General features: G+C 37.0%; 4 protein-coding genes across 8 annotated transcripts in view; 2 read left to right on the top strand and 2 right to left on the bottom strand.

Moving 5' to 3' along the window:
* Window positions 1-1685: 1685 nt before the first annotated feature.
* On the top strand, window positions 1686-2356 carry urad (ureidoimidazoline (2-oxo-4-hydroxy-4-carboxy-5-) decarboxylase). Its single transcript, XM_067377424.1, has 2 exons — window positions 1686-1872; window positions 1972-2356. The coding sequence occupies exons 1-2, from the start codon at window positions 1698-1700 to the stop codon at window positions 2319-2321; spliced, it is 525 nt and encodes a 174-aa protein (XP_067233525.1). The 5' UTR covers window positions 1686-1697; the 3' UTR covers window positions 2322-2356.
* A 991-nt stretch (window positions 2357-3347) lies between these two features.
* pdx1 (pancreatic and duodenal homeobox 1) lies at window positions 3348-6123 on the bottom strand. The gene is made up of 2 exons (XM_067377423.1): window positions 5216-6123; window positions 3348-3711 (listed from the first exon to the last, which is right to left on the bottom strand). Exons 1-2 carry the CDS (start codon window positions 5643-5645, stop codon window positions 3353-3355), a joined length of 789 nt encoding a protein of 262 aa, XP_067233524.1. The 5' UTR covers window positions 5646-6123; the 3' UTR covers window positions 3348-3352.
* The window catches only part of lnx2a (ligand of numb-protein X 2a), a 34614-nt gene continuing 24729 nt past the window's right edge, over window positions 5323-15207 (top strand). For 2 of the 5 annotated variants that reach the window (XM_067377422.1, XM_067377417.1), the window contains exons 1-2: window positions 11091-11242; window positions 14467-15001. In XM_067377422.1, the coding sequence (XP_067233523.1) occupies window positions 14598-15001 (404 nt within the window). In that variant the 5' untranslated portion in view covers window positions 11091-11242; window positions 14467-14597. Of the gene's footprint in view, window positions 5416-11090; window positions 11243-11837; window positions 11924-14466; window positions 15002-15207 lie in introns of those variants that run through there. The other 3 variants (XM_067377419.1, XM_067377420.1, XM_067377421.1) reach the window with 3 other exon arrangements.
* On the bottom strand, window positions 8739-10112 carry si:ch211-140b10.6 (protein POLR1D-like). The gene is made up of 3 exons (XM_067377425.1): window positions 9965-10112; window positions 9545-9619; window positions 8739-9444 (listed from the first exon to the last, which is right to left on the bottom strand). Exons 1-3 carry the CDS (start codon window positions 9985-9987, stop codon window positions 9093-9095), a joined length of 450 nt encoding a protein of 149 aa, XP_067233526.1. The 5' UTR covers window positions 9988-10112; the 3' UTR covers window positions 8739-9092.

Genomic DNA, 15207 nt, shown 5'->3' with positions numbered 1-15207 from the left:
GAGCAGAGCCAATGGGTGGAGCGTGAAGTCCAGCTCCTCCTTTCTGGATGTAATTTGGGCATAATCAAAAGAAAAAATCAAAAGTTGAGAAAACTTAAAAGTTTAAAGGGTTGGTTCACCCAAAAATGAAAATAATGTCATTTATTACTCACCGTCATGTCTTTCTACACCCCTAAGACCTTCGTTCATCTTCGGAACACAAATTAAGATATTTTTGATGAAATCCGATGGCTCAGTGAGGCCTCTATTGAGAGCAAAACCATTCAAACTCTTAAGGTCCATAAAGGTAAAATATTTTTGAGCAGTTAATGTGAGTACAGTGGTTCTATCTTAATATTATAAAGCAACAAGAATACATTTTGTGTGCCAAAAAAAAACAAAATACCAACTTTTCAACAACATCTATATGGGCCGATTTCAAAACACTGCTTCATGAAGCTTCTGAGCTTTATGAATCTTTTGTTTTGGATTAGTTATTCGGATCTCTTATCAAACGGCTAAACTGCTGAAATCATGTGACTTTGGTGCTCCGATTCACTGATTCGATTTGTAAAGCTCTGAAGCAGTGTTTTGAAATCGGACCATATAGAGAGCACTGCGAGTGGGACAACATGAGGGTGAGTAATAAATGACATTATTTTCATTTTTGGGTGAACTAACCCTTTAAGACAACCAGCTGCAGGAGATTTTTGAGTTTTCTCAACTTGTTGTAAATTGAACTTGTTATACAACAAGAAGTTGAGAAAACTCAAATCTCCTGCAGCTGGTTGCCTTAAACTTTTAAGTTTTAACAACTTTAATTTTTTACAGTACGTCTTCATTTGTCTGTTGTACAGCCCATTTTAACTGTAATCAGACCTAATATATCATGGTCTCAATATTTCCATTCATTGTCATGATATATCCAACATATTAAGCAAGAAAAGAACATTACATTTCATTGCAAAATCTAAACTCAAATGACTAACATAATAATTAAAAAACTAACTATATTATTTAGTCTTTAATCTTTATTTAATTTTCTGATGTTTAATCTTTTTTAATGTTTGATGTTTATTTTTCATGTGTAGTGAAGTTTTTATTTCTATATTAATCTGTTTCAGTCAACATTTAGTTTACCGATCTCATGTTAGCAGACATACAGCGAGTGTCTGTGCATTAGGCCGTGGAGGACTCAAGTAAAAACTATTTTAAATAGGCAAGTGCAGTGTTTCTCAACCAGGGGTCTGTGGGCCCCTTGACGTAATGCCAGGGGGTCCTTATAAAATGTCTGAATATGAATATTTGTATATTTTGACATTTGACATGTTCCCATAGAAGAAGATAATATATGTATAATATAACTGACAATATGACTGAACATTGGATAAGTCATCTAACAGTAGTAAATTATTCTTGATTGCATTTGGTAATCACAAAGACATTAATGATACCAACGAGACAATATTAGTCTGGGGTCCTTGAGGACGTTTCTAAATATGATGGGGGTCCATTATGAAAAAAAGGTTGAGATTCACTAGGCTGGTGTGTAATGAGGGTATGTACGTGTATATTCAACAAATCCTCCTCAGTGAGCCACATTGAGACAATTACTGATATTTAAATGGGAAGAGCACTTGCCCCAATGGACATTGACCTCAGGAGGCTATTGGCTTTTGCCATTTCCAGAACAGTTTGTAGAGGACACACGCCGAGCCATGGACATAAGCGTTGTAAATGCTCTCACATACGAGGAATTTGTGAATCTATTTGGTAATGTGGTTGAGAAATGCCCCATCATTTCTGCTGCAATATGGTCCCACCGGCCTTTCAAAGATCTTGCAGACATCGAGGCTCACATAAGGGGATTCATTCACAGTCTACCAGACTCAGGTAACTTCTGCTTTATCAACTTAACATCAACTCCTGCCGTTTTAAACACAATAATTTATTTACTGGTTTATATACAAAAACTACATTAAATGTGTTCAGGTAAAGAGGGCATTTTGCGGTGTCATCCTGATTTGGCGGGCCGAGATCTCCAGAGCGGGACTCTAACACGAGAGTCTCGAGAAGAGCAGAGGCAAGCCGGTATGACCACAATGGATTCCGCAGAGATTCAGCACATGTACCGTCTAAACTCGAAGTACAAGGAACGCTTCGGCTTCCCTTTTGTCATCTGCGCCCGCCTCAACAACAAAGCGGATATTGTGCGTCAACTGAATGAACGCCTGAAGAATGACCGCGCGGCGGAGCGGGAGCGCGCGATCGAAGAGGTTAAAAAAATCTGTAGCCTCAGGTTAAACAATATTGTCCTATCTGACGTTCAAACCAAACTGTAACTCAAGTTAACTTTACAAAAGTGTTTACTGCCTCTCTCTAGGTACTTGATTGTATATCATTTTAATTTGTAGGCCTATGTTAATTTGTGTAAAATAAGAAAACACAAAAAGCAATATGCTGACAAATAAATTGATCCATATCTCATGCCGTTTAAAGGGATAGTTCACCAAAAAAATAAAAACTTTGTCATTTACTCACCCTCAAGTTGTTCCAAACCTGTATACATTTCTTTGTTCGGCTGAACACAAAGGAAGATATTTGGAAGAATGTTTGTAACCAAACAGATCTCTCCTCCCATTGACTACCATAGTAAGGGAAAAAATACTATCGGGGCGAGATCTGTTTTCATTTACGTTAGGTGAACTATCCCTTTAAGGGCCCTTAAATCAATAAGATAATATTTAGCCTACAATTTTGTGATAAAATTGTGCTAATAATAAAATTAAGTGATAAAAACGGCAGTGTCATGTTTTTTTGTCAATGTACTCCCCATAGTGATCCTTAAAAACGTTGAGTTATGAGAGCAAAACAATTGCCTAATCGGGAGTATAGTCTTTTAGTCATATATGGGTTGCTTTGATTTATTATTTTTGATTGCAACAAATTATAACAAATGATATGACTCCACCATATGCTTTTAATTGTTTTATAGGCTATAGCTGTAAGAATTTTATTGGAAGAATGTTGTAATGATAGAGGTAGGCCTATGTATTTAAATTAAGAAGCTATTTATTTTCTTTCAAATTTCCAAGAAAATATTTGATAATGAACATTTGGTGTTTCAATGACGTGCTTAATCGATTAGCCTACACTGAAAACATGAAATTGACTCTACAGAAGCTTCGTCTCTCACGCAACTGAGATCGCCCCCTACTGCCAACATACAGGATTTGACCAAATATCGTTGTCACTGTGAGAATAGAATGTCACGATGTTGCACACTTATAGCTCCACTCATCGATGGCACTGACAGGCTGATAGATTGCATTGACGATACAGTCTCGAATGTCTCTTTTGGACAGTGTGTGTTTTACGAGTCTTGTGGAACTGGAGGTGCATGTGTGTGCAGGGGTGAGGGGGGTCCCGCTACAGTTCCCGGGGCGACACACGACTCATCCTTCAAATCCCCAGACGTGATGGAGGAATCCTGTTCGGGGTCCACTCCTCTGGCTCTCCTTTTATCCTCCTCCTTTTTCCACTTCATGCGTCGGTTTTGGAACCAGATCTTGATGTGTCTCTCGGTGAGGCTGAGGGTGAGCGCGAGCTCCACGCGGCGTGGGCGAGAAATGTACTTGTTGAAGAGGAACTCTTTCTCGAGCTCGAGCAGCTGCGCTCTGGTGTAAGCTGTCCGCGTGCGCTTGTTCTCCTCGGCCTCTACCATGTAAGGGCCTGAAACAGAATTAGACTACATGAGTGAAATTTTAGTAAAGTCATGTTTTAGACATAGCCTATTTCTCGCTGTCACATCTCTGAAGATATCAGTTTAAATGTTATCTGATCATTTGATAAAGGTAAGTTAAAGGGTCAGAACCAATTAAGTTTGTATAGGCCTGTCTATTTTGATTTAACCATCAACCATTCCTGATTTAAATTCTTAAAACCATGTAACAATGTTATGTTTTTAACTCAAATATTCGAAGAAGCCTAAAGTATACTTTCTTTTTAATTTAATACGTGTGATAAAAGAAATGCTGAAGGCCTATGATACTGTCTTTGTGATAAAGTTCCTGTGAAATATTATTCTCCTGGATCAACATTTTCTGAAATAATCATATATCTGGCGAAATTTGGAGTGCACTAAAGGCTACAGAACTGGCAGTTTTGTCCGATGATTTACAGCAATAATCACCTCTTTTTCGTTTTCTAATCAAAAACTAATTGAGGAATTAAAATGAGTCCTAAAAATTGCATTTATTTAAGAAATCAAGATCAAATTCTGCATTAGTCCATATAAATGTCACTCTTTTGGAGAACTTGCAAGTGTCAAGTATAGCTTACATCTGTGTTCCTCGGGTCATAATTTGTAATCTCAAAATAATTATATTAATTACCTAATCATTTTTAATAATAATTGTATATACACTGTAAAAACGAACTGTTGGTGTAACTTAAAAAAGTAAGTTACCCGGTTGCCTTAAAATTTTGAGTTCGTTGAAATTAAAAATTTGAGTTAATACAACGAAGGTGATTGGTTTAATCAAAAGAAACTCAAAATGTTAATTAATTAAGTTGATTTGACAAAATAATAAATGTTGTGATAAATCATGAAAACTTTTTTTTTTACAGTGTAGGCCAAATTCAATAGTGAATCGTGCGTTTCACTTATTTTTATCATTTCATTTTATTTTCATTTAAAATCTTACAATAAATATAACAATATATTGTTCTCGAAATTATCTTATGAATATAGGCTAATAAAAATAATCAGGCAGCTGAAATTCACCAATGCATGTAGTATAAATTATGTAAAGAAACAAAAACTTTCTTTACTTACTGCATTATGGTCAATTTTGTAACTGTGTGGCCTAAGCTGAGGTAAATGACCACATAAGACCACAAAAAATAACTGAATTGTGGCTGCTGGAATGATTTCTACAACTGCAGGGCCGCGTTTCCTAAACCAGCAAATGCAGCTTTCGTCAGAGCATTGGTTTTGTATATCCTTCTCTTTTTCTGAGAAACTATAGATACCACGAAAAATGTTTTATTTATAGCCTATATGAGATAATCAGAAATATTATTAGCCTATATATCTTGTAACACAAGGCTACTTTTAAGCGCTTGAGAGTTTGGAGATCGTGAGCATGAATTTGACATCAGGGCCTGCATGCTTTCTTTTTAATAAATGTTATATGGTGAACCTGTAAAGAATAATGGCCAAAGTGCGAGTTACCTGTCCACTGTCCTTTCCAGGCGTGCGTGTGAGATTTAGTTGACTTCATCCAGGGGAATGGGAGATGATATCTGTTCCGATCCCCGCACAGGTCAAGAGAGTCTCCGTAACCCCCGAGCGTCTGTAGAGATGTCTGTGGAGTCTGAGGAAGGTGAAGATGAGGCCCTGCTAGATCATCCCGGGTCGACATGTTATAAGAGGTAATGTCGGTAAGACTTGGCTGGTCCTGCGCGCCTAAGGACGGCGAGGTGTATACGGATTGAGTCTGTCTACTCATATAGAGACACGGTGGAGGGTTTTGGCAGTAGTCTTCGCTGGGGTGTCTCTGGAAGGCGCAAGAGTCCTTGTACAGATGGTTAGGTGGGTAATAGTGCTCTTCCCGATTCATGATTGCCACAGACCGGGGAAACCGTGCTGTACGCGAGCACATGAGCCAGCGCCCTGCCCCTGATCAGGACCTCTGCTCTACCTGCAGTCTGAGCGTCTGGCGCCGTTCTAGGGCCTCATAGGTGTGCCACCGTGACCATGTGACCCTGCTGCACCATTGGTTTCACTGTTTACACAAAGCTGTCAACTGGCAGTAGATTCTGTTCGTGTTTCCTTTCGACTGCCCCGCGGTTTGACAATAATTGAACAGAACTGACCATGCTCAAATCAATGCCCTTGGCAAACACTCTCTGTTTGCCTGCGACTATATGTGCTACACCTGTTAAATACTACTGCAAAGACAGGTGAATCGGGGGATCCGTATCTCTGCTCTCCGCGGAAAAGGCTGCCACTTTTCATTGAATAACGAACAGGTAAAAAGTGTAGGCTACAATTAAAACAAAGAAAATGTTGTGCGAAGACGCAAAAGTTGGAATTATATTGTTGAAGGCTCTATAACTTCCAAGGAGAGACAGAATCGAAACTCATCAAAGGCAAAAATATCAAATATCCCCCCCCCCCCCCCCCCAACACACACACACACACACACACACACACACACATATTAAGAGGCCCCATTAAGTCTTTGTCACGTAAAATATGAACACTGGTGACAAGGACAATCATTACACATACATCCCAACTGTTGTCTTCAACCAAGCTTACCTGCCATTAAGCACACCAGTCCACGCTCCATTACACTAAAGTCCTCGTGGTTAAATAAAAACGAGCTGTTCGGTGTAAACGAATTAACATGTCGAGTGAAACGGAACTCAATTAGTTAGACATGTGTGCGTAACGTGTGCGCACCGGGCAGTCAGCTGTTTGGAGAGGTCAGAGCGCAGGGAGAAACGCGGCATAAAAAGGTGAAGTCTAATGCTGAAAAAACTTCCAAAACAATCAGTCTTTTAAGGAATAGATTATTTAAGAGTTATCTTTCTTTTTATTTCTTCATTTTTAAGAGGGCTAATTAAATTTGCCAAAAAGTTTCTCTATTTTGGACTTGCCCCCACACAGACTTTTTAACTTAAAAATGTATAAAAATGTTAAAATCGGAATTTCCCCCCCACATAACATATTTTTCAATTCGTTTGCAAAAAAATTATTTAAAACAAAGGACATTTAAAAAAAAAAAATCACAAAAGGGGAGCACAATACATCAAAATAAACTTTCATCCACTTTAAAATGGCTGAAATTTGAAGTTAAACTTCAATATCAAGATTCAAATACCAAAAGTAATTGAAGAATCATCTTTTATATTTTTTTTTAAAAAGATTGAAACAACATTTGTATATGTTCAAGCAAAATTCGAGTTTGTGTGACATAGTGCTGTGTTTGCACAGACCTCTTCAAATGACAATAATGGCACTTTCTCTGCTATCTTAATGGGGCTCTCATGCGATATCATAAAGTTCAGGTAGATCCATTCCTCGCAAATCAAGCCTTGTAACGACGCTTAATGGTGTTTATATGACCTCGTTTGAAAAGGGAAGGAAACCGTTATCCGCGACTATTTTCACAATGTTGAAAGAGCACAAAAGGTTTTATGAAGCGTGAGTGAGACGACGCAATTTGGAAGTATATCCATGGAAGGTTATGAGAGGAATAATGGTGCAAAGTGATATTTAATGTAGCTTTGCCGTGCTATAGAGGAAATACACAACTTAAGGCACTGGTACATAAAATCGGCTAGCAATTAAAATGCGTTTTGAAACTTTAGATAAAACGCAATAAACCAGTTAGAGGACACGCAAAAGCGTTCTGGAACCACTTGTATGTTTGAGTAGGAGTAATATGTAGCTATAAACGATAGGAGTTCAGCGTAGATAAATCATAATGGTACAATTGCGTTATGTAAAACAACACGTAAAGATGTTGATAACCCATGGCCTACACCCACAAGATGCTTGTCTCATAAAACCGTGAAGGATAACAGTTTTGGCTACACCACGTGTACTATAGCCTAGTTTTACATGCATGATTGAGGCGCGAGTAAGGTGGAACTAAGCATTTTTACTTTTCAGACTCTTAGATAAGAAATAATTCACTGCAGAGGACGAACGGCGATTAAATATGTTTGCTTGGTGGCGACAGTAAAGCTTGAAAACATGTCAAACCGCGGTAAGGGAATGAAAATGGCTTTTAAACTAAAATTAAAGTCGCCTTTGAGGAAAAAAATGCTAGACGCAATAAATAATGTATTCTGGAGACACGGACTGAAAGGATAAATGACAGAAACATCGCCCACGAACACTCGTGTTTATTGCACAAACGTTAATTTTAAACAGATATTCTTTCTAAAGACCATTAATGACAAACTAGAATATATTGCTGATATATGACGCTACGAGAATCGTGTTTATTGCTGATTAAATTATATTATATTATATATAGCCTATATATATATATATATATATATATATATATATATATATATATATATATATATATATATATATATATATATATATACATATATATATACATACATACATACGTATACATACATATATATACATACACACACACATAAAAATATAATTATATATATATAGAGAGAGAGAGAGAGAGAGAGAGAGAGCCTACACATACACACATTCTAAGATTTTTAGCTTTTAAAAGTCTTTTATGCTCACCATGGGCTGCATTTATAAAAAACAGAAAAAACAGTAATATTGTGAAATATTATTATAGTTTAAAATAACTATTTTCTATGTGAATATATTTTAAAATGTAATTTATTCCTGTGATGCAAAGCTGAATTTTCAGCATCATTACTCCAGTCTTCAGTGTCACATGATCCTTCAGAAATCATTCCAATATGCTGATTTGCTGCTCAAAACATTTATTATTATAATTATCAATGTTGTATCACTGTATCAGTGTTGAGCAGCAAATCACAATGATTTCTGAAGGATCATGTGACACTGAAGTAATGATGCTGAAAATTCAGTTTTGCATCACAGGAATCAATGACATTTTACAGTGATTTTAAATTATAATAATATTTCACAATATTACCAGTTTTTTTTTTTTTTAATCAAATAAATGAAGCCTTGGTGAGTTTAAGAGACTTTTAAAAACATCTTACCGATCCCAAATTTTTAAACGGTAATGTGTGTGTGTGTGTGTACATATATATATATGTGTGTGTGTATATATATATATATATATGTGTGTGTGTGTGTGTATATATATAACAAAACAAAACACCTCAAGAGACATTTGTAAAGCGCAAGGTATTAAAATCGTTCTGAATATATATATATATATATATATATATATATATATATATATATATATAAAATATTCAGGTATTAAGATCGTTCTGAAAAAAATAATAATAATAAAATTATATATATATCTTTTTAGTGGTTTTTAAAATGCAATTTTAATATTATTGTTCCACAAACATGCACTCTCAAAACAAACTCTCCAAAGAGTGTTACATCATTTTTTCTTTCGGTCAGTGTATTTTTTGACATCTGGAGAACTGTCCCGCACGGGTGAGCGAGATCGAGTCCTATTTGACTTCCGGGAGAGGCTGGGGGAGTGGCTTCGGGATGATGAATGACTGCGTGTCGAAGAGTGCTGTTTTGAAGTGTGAGAATGAGAATGGGGTCTTCTGTGTGAATCGACTTTTTTGTGATTGCACTTTTCACAGTCTGTGTTGCGATGTTTTTCACAAGCTCTGTTGTACCTATGTTCATCCCTTCCTCTATCAGAAGTACGCGACAGAGCAGAGGAACGAAGAGTGTTCAGCAGAAAGCGCTTGTTTGTACTTCCCAGCGGACATTTCATCCTAGAATACAGATATTTAACCAGCTTTCAGATGCAAGATACATGAGGGAATTACAAATTTATTTATTTATGATCAAGAAAGCATGGTTATCCACACTTACCACCCAGCAGGACCCATTGTCTGGGCACGGACTTTTGCTCTATTAGCTTCTTTAAGGAGCTCCTCCACTGCTTTCCTATGGGAGGAAGGAACATTAAAAGGATTTATAGTGTGATCCAAGGACCTGAAGTATTTACGGTTTCATTGTCAATCCTGACTGCAGCAGGGACAAGATTCAATATATCTAAAGTTATATTACTTATTAGTATTGACAGTTGGCTACTTCTTTAAGGCAGTGGCACTAATTCCTCCACTATAGGATATCACAGATGATTACTACATGCAGTATGAGACCTGGCCATACATTATTACCTATAGCTCTTCACTGACCGTTATAGTGTTACACATTTAGCATAACATCGTAAACTAACACTGAATTGGCTGTAAGCAACAACAAAAAATATCTTTAGGATTGTCATACCTTTCTAGCTCACTATCATCCATTATTTATTTCAACTTAAACGGCATTCAATTCAATTATAACTCGTTTCGGCTCTGTTTGCTAGCTGCTGCTGTTGTTGTTTACTTGAGGACCCAAATTAGGACCCCGTTTGACTATCTAGTCCTTACCGAAGTAACGGATGTAAAAAAAAAAAAAAAAATAACCTAACGTCAGTTGCAGACATGAGCATCACGGTGAAAATTCAAAGTAAAAACATGAAACCTTTCTGTAGTTGAAATTAATATGTACAACATTAAAAAAAAAAGTGCGACACTTAGCTGACTGCGATCGCTTTTCAATCAGGCACTTAAATGGCCACACCTGCTTTTCGATTGACAGCCTGCTTGCTGAGTTAGGAACCACACATAGTACTAACATACTACTCTGTCTTTAACCATATCTTTGATGACAGGAATAGTAAGAGTAGTGTGCTAGTATGCGGTTCAGTGAGCGTCGCCTCTACCTGAGCCGACAGTAGTGAAAACGACTCATTTCTGCGTATCGGTTCTTTCGAACAATTCGTTTGAATGAAACCGTTCAAAAGGATTCAGTGGTTCTTTACGTCATTACTTGGTCCCCTGGCATATTACATGCTCTAAAACGTTCTAGTTAAGTCATATGTAGGAACACATTGCAATATTTATTACGTTTTCGTTTTATAAAGGGTGTTTATTGCCATGTGCCTCAGTTAAATATGCTGCCACCATGATAAGGCACAAATTGTAACCTAAATATAATCTACATTTACAATAAACAAAACTAAAATTAATTTACATGTCTTGATAATAATTTATTTGTATTTTAAAATATTTATATTTATTAAAACTAACTTTGTTTTGCGTTTGGTATTGATAAAACTGTCATAAAATCAAGTCATAAACGTATTTTATTTGTAGCATTAGAAGTAAAGTAACTTATATCATTAAAATCCTTTTTACTATCAGAGCGCGGTTCTCGGTTCAATGAGTCGGGCAGTTGTTGACTCGAGATCCGCACAGACTGATTCAGTCCAATACGTGTTCAGACCAGTACGCGTGTATTGTCCAGACCAGTTTTATGAACAGGTTCAACTGATTTGTTCAAAAGAACCGATTCAAAAGAACCATTCGTTCACGAATCGGACATCGCTACAAGACAGATACGGGGGTGTTTTGACGTGCGGATGCGGCTCGGGCAAGCTGCGGTGGATGTGATTGAGCTCCACGATTCTCCCCTCTCGGGGCCAGAGTTCACACCATCCAAGGGGAACGCGAATAGGTAATGTTATCCAAATACTCTTATTATCACTCGCTCATCCTTTTATACCAGGCGTATTTTGTTATATGCCATTGTCGCCCATTGTACAGGCGATGGCACAGACAGAGACAGACAGTAAACGAAAAATTTACAGCGAGCCGCTCTGTACCAGAAATAATGAGATATCGATATTTGTATGTGTCATGGATCTGGATTGGATACGCCTTATTAACGAGACAATTCATGCAGGTGGCATCCACAGACATTTTAATTCAGACGAGAAAGCGCTGTTATTTCTCCTCCCCCTCCCTCCATTAATTTATTTTTGTTGCCTACCTGTTTGTGAATGTACAACCTTTCTGAAAATTAAGGTCAATGTATTGATTTTGGACAACCAATGCGTGATGGGTGTCAAAAAATGGTGGTTTGTGAATAGATCTGCAGAATGGAAACATGTCAATGCTATTGAAAGCCTCAATAAATAAAGACTTTAGAGATGTGCCTAAACAGAAACTGTCAGATATTGCTTGCTTCCTTAGATGTTTAAAGATTAGGCATTAATTCTATTGTTTTCTGTCAGCGCAGCTAAACAAACATTTAATTCTTCATCCCCCAGACAGCCAGATAAGCGTGAATGTGCCATTTTGCAAGTGAGAACACAGACAAGTGTGACAAGCAGCTAAAGATACAAGGATACAACAAGTGAGTGGCCTTGAACAGCCCTTGTGGTCAATATCTAAACACTCCCTTGTGATTAAAAGTCTTCAGAGAATCAACATAGAATAGAAACACTAATGGCAGCTGCCCAAAGGCCATTCAGCCTTATGTAATGAAGCCCCACATCATGCTATCAAGGAATGAGGTTTAAGCTGCTTCATTTAGATCAGACTGTCCACGTTAAAACGTTACAGTGTGCTGGACGAGCGAGCATGGGTATGTGTGTCTGATGAGACGTTGACAGGGCTTTGTAGTGGGAACAGAGGAGCCTTGTGTCCTCATGATTTATTCATGTCCAGCTGCAAGATAAAAACAGAGGCAGGTAGTCATAAGGATGCCGTTGACAGACCAAGCGTGGGGCTGGTGGTCATGGACGCACAGCTGTCGGATGCTGGGGATACAGGCGAAGGTTGTAGTTATTGTTGGCCCAATAGATTGCCCCCTGCTGTTGGGTGGCCTCAAAAAGCCAATTATAAAAGGTGTAGTTTAGGGGTTTTCAATCTTTTAGAGCCTCTTTATTCCCCCATTCATGTTCAGTACCTGTCAAAATTTTGGAAATATTATGATTGTTAATGTTTTTGAAAGAAATCTCTTATGCTTACCAACAAAGGCTGCATTTACTTAATCAAAAATACAGTAATATTGCGCAATATTATTGCTGATTAAAAGAACTATGTACTATTTTAATATATTTTAAAATGTAATTTATTCCTGTGATGACAAAGCTGAATTTTCAGCATCATTACTCCAGTTTCAGTGTCACATGATCCTTTAGAAATCATTCTAATGTGATGATTTGCTGCTCAAAAACATTAATTTGTCTTATTATTATAATTATCAATGTTGAAAACAGTTTTTGCTGCTGTGTGACACTGAAGACTGATGTAATGATGCTGAAATTCAGTTTTGCCATCACAGGAATACATTATTTAAAATATATATTTTAAATTGTAAAAATATTTCACAATATTACTGTTTTTACTGTATTTATGATGATGCAGCCTTGGTGAGCATAAAGCACTTCTTTCAAAAACTTTTTAATTTTTTTTTAATATTTTCAAACTTTTGACAGGAATCCCTATACTAAAATGTAAAAGGACAATTTTTATGTATAAAAAAATCCCAATTTACAATGTAAAAAGTACGGAAGAGGATTAGGGCCAAGCAATAATAAAAAAATTAAACCATCTCAAGATTAAAGTTGTTAAATTTCAAGGAAAAACTTGTTAAATTTCAAGAAAAAAGTCGATAAAAATGCTGAGAATAAAATAATTAAATTACGAGAAAAAACTTGTTAAATTTCGAGAAAAAAGTCGATAAAAATGTTGAGAATAAAATCATTAAATTACGAGAAAAAAGTTAAATTACGAGAACAAATTCGTTAAATTATGAGAAAAATGTTGTTAAATTTCAAGAAAAAAGTCGAGATAAAATGTTGAGAATAAACTTGTTAAATTATGAGAAAAAAGTCGTTAAATTACGAGATAATTTTATAATTTAATGACTTTATTCTCAACATCTCAACTTTTTTCTCTGAATTTAACAACTTTAATCTCGAGATTGTTTTATTTTTTTATTATTGCTTGGCCCTTATCCTCTTCCATAAAAAAGAAAGAATATTAAAAATATGTGTACAATATTATATGGAAATATTCTGTTTTATTGTTATTTTTTTTTACTTTAGTAATGTACTGTTATTTAATTAAATTGTTATTTATTTATTTTAATCAAATTTATTAATGTGTTTAGTTTAATCTTATTTTTTTATTATTTGTTTGTTTATATAATTTTTATACTGCTTTTCTTTAAACTTTCTGTAAACTTTTACATGGAGTCTAATTCCAAAAAAAATTCTGTCATATTTACTCACCCTCATGTTTTTCCATTTTATTTCTTTGAGCTAAGGCGAATATCAAGATTTCCTGTGACTAAAGACTGCAAAACTAGTGTACGATCTGAAATCATATTGATAATATGAAAAAGTATCGGAAACATACTTTTGAGAAATTCACCTTTTGTGTTCCACTGAAGAAAGAACGTCAAACAGGTTTGGAACGACATGATGGTGAGTAAAAAAAAACAGAAGGTGAACCTTTCCTTTAAATTTGAAGTGTATCAAAATTAGAAACCGGGCCTTCAGAGAAATGATTTTAATTATAATCTAGTAGATTTTGATTAATATTTGTATTTAATAACTTGAAAGCGCACTCTGTTTTTTACGAACAAGAGTTATCTGTTCAGATCTTATACAGTCTATTTTTTGTCGTCTTCTCTTACCCCTCCTCTTCTCACTTTCACATCAAAACCTCTTGACTCTCTGCTCCCTGCTGCAATCCTAGATAATTCTGTCTCTGTGGGATTGAAAGATTGCTCCGGGCGAGAGAGCAAGAGATTACACTGTCAGATTAATGTGCAGGAGTAAACCCACACTGCTCTGCAACATAATCTCATCCTCACAACACATGGCACACACACAAACACTATCTCATTCACAACAGTTACCTCACTTCTTCTCTTCGACCCTTCAGAGTGATGTCACACCGTCTACCAGGGGGTGGCCGTCCCCTGCCGGAGTCACACAGCCTCTGACGCCCCATGGGACGGACGCCCCCGTATCCAAGATACTGAGTGCGTGTGTGTGTAGCCGAAGCCGAGTGCAATGGGCAGTCTGGGAGAGGGAGTGGACCCGGGCATGGTGAGCGAAGCTCTTCTGGAGGCCCTTTGCTCTGAATGTGGACAGATTCACCGCGCCTGGGAGAACCACCTTTATAACTATCGTTTGGAAGTGGACGATGATTTGGTGTGCCACATCTGCCTTCAGCCGTTAGTTCAGCCCCTGGATACACCATGTGGCCACACCTTCTGTGCCCGCTGCCTGCGCAGCTTCCTGCAGGAACGGGACTTTTGTCCGCTGGACCGTGCGCATCTGCAGCTGCAGGTCTGCCGGCGCTCCAGCATTCTGGTGCACAAGCTGCTGGATAAGTTGTCGGTCACCTGTCCTCTCACGCCCTCCTGTTCTTTCAGCATGCCACGCTGTGACCTGGAGGCACATCTCAAACACAGGTAAGATACTTAACACTTGCTTACACACAAATGTTCACTTCAGAATTAAAATTTCCTGATAATTTACTCACCACCGTGTCAAGGTTTTTGAGGAAAACATTCCAAGGTTTTTCTCCATATGGTGGACTTCAATGGCTACCAACAGGTTGAAGGTTCAAACTGCAGTTTCAGTGCAGCTCTATACGATCCCAGACGAGGAATAACGG

Source organism: Chanodichthys erythropterus, chromosome 23 (genome assembly GCF_024489055.1).
Source record: "Chanodichthys erythropterus isolate Z2021 chromosome 23, ASM2448905v1, whole genome shotgun sequence".
NCBI lineage: Eukaryota > Metazoa > Chordata > Actinopteri > Cypriniformes > Xenocyprididae > Chanodichthys > Chanodichthys erythropterus.
This window is presented reverse-complemented; position numbering and strand designations above follow the sequence as displayed.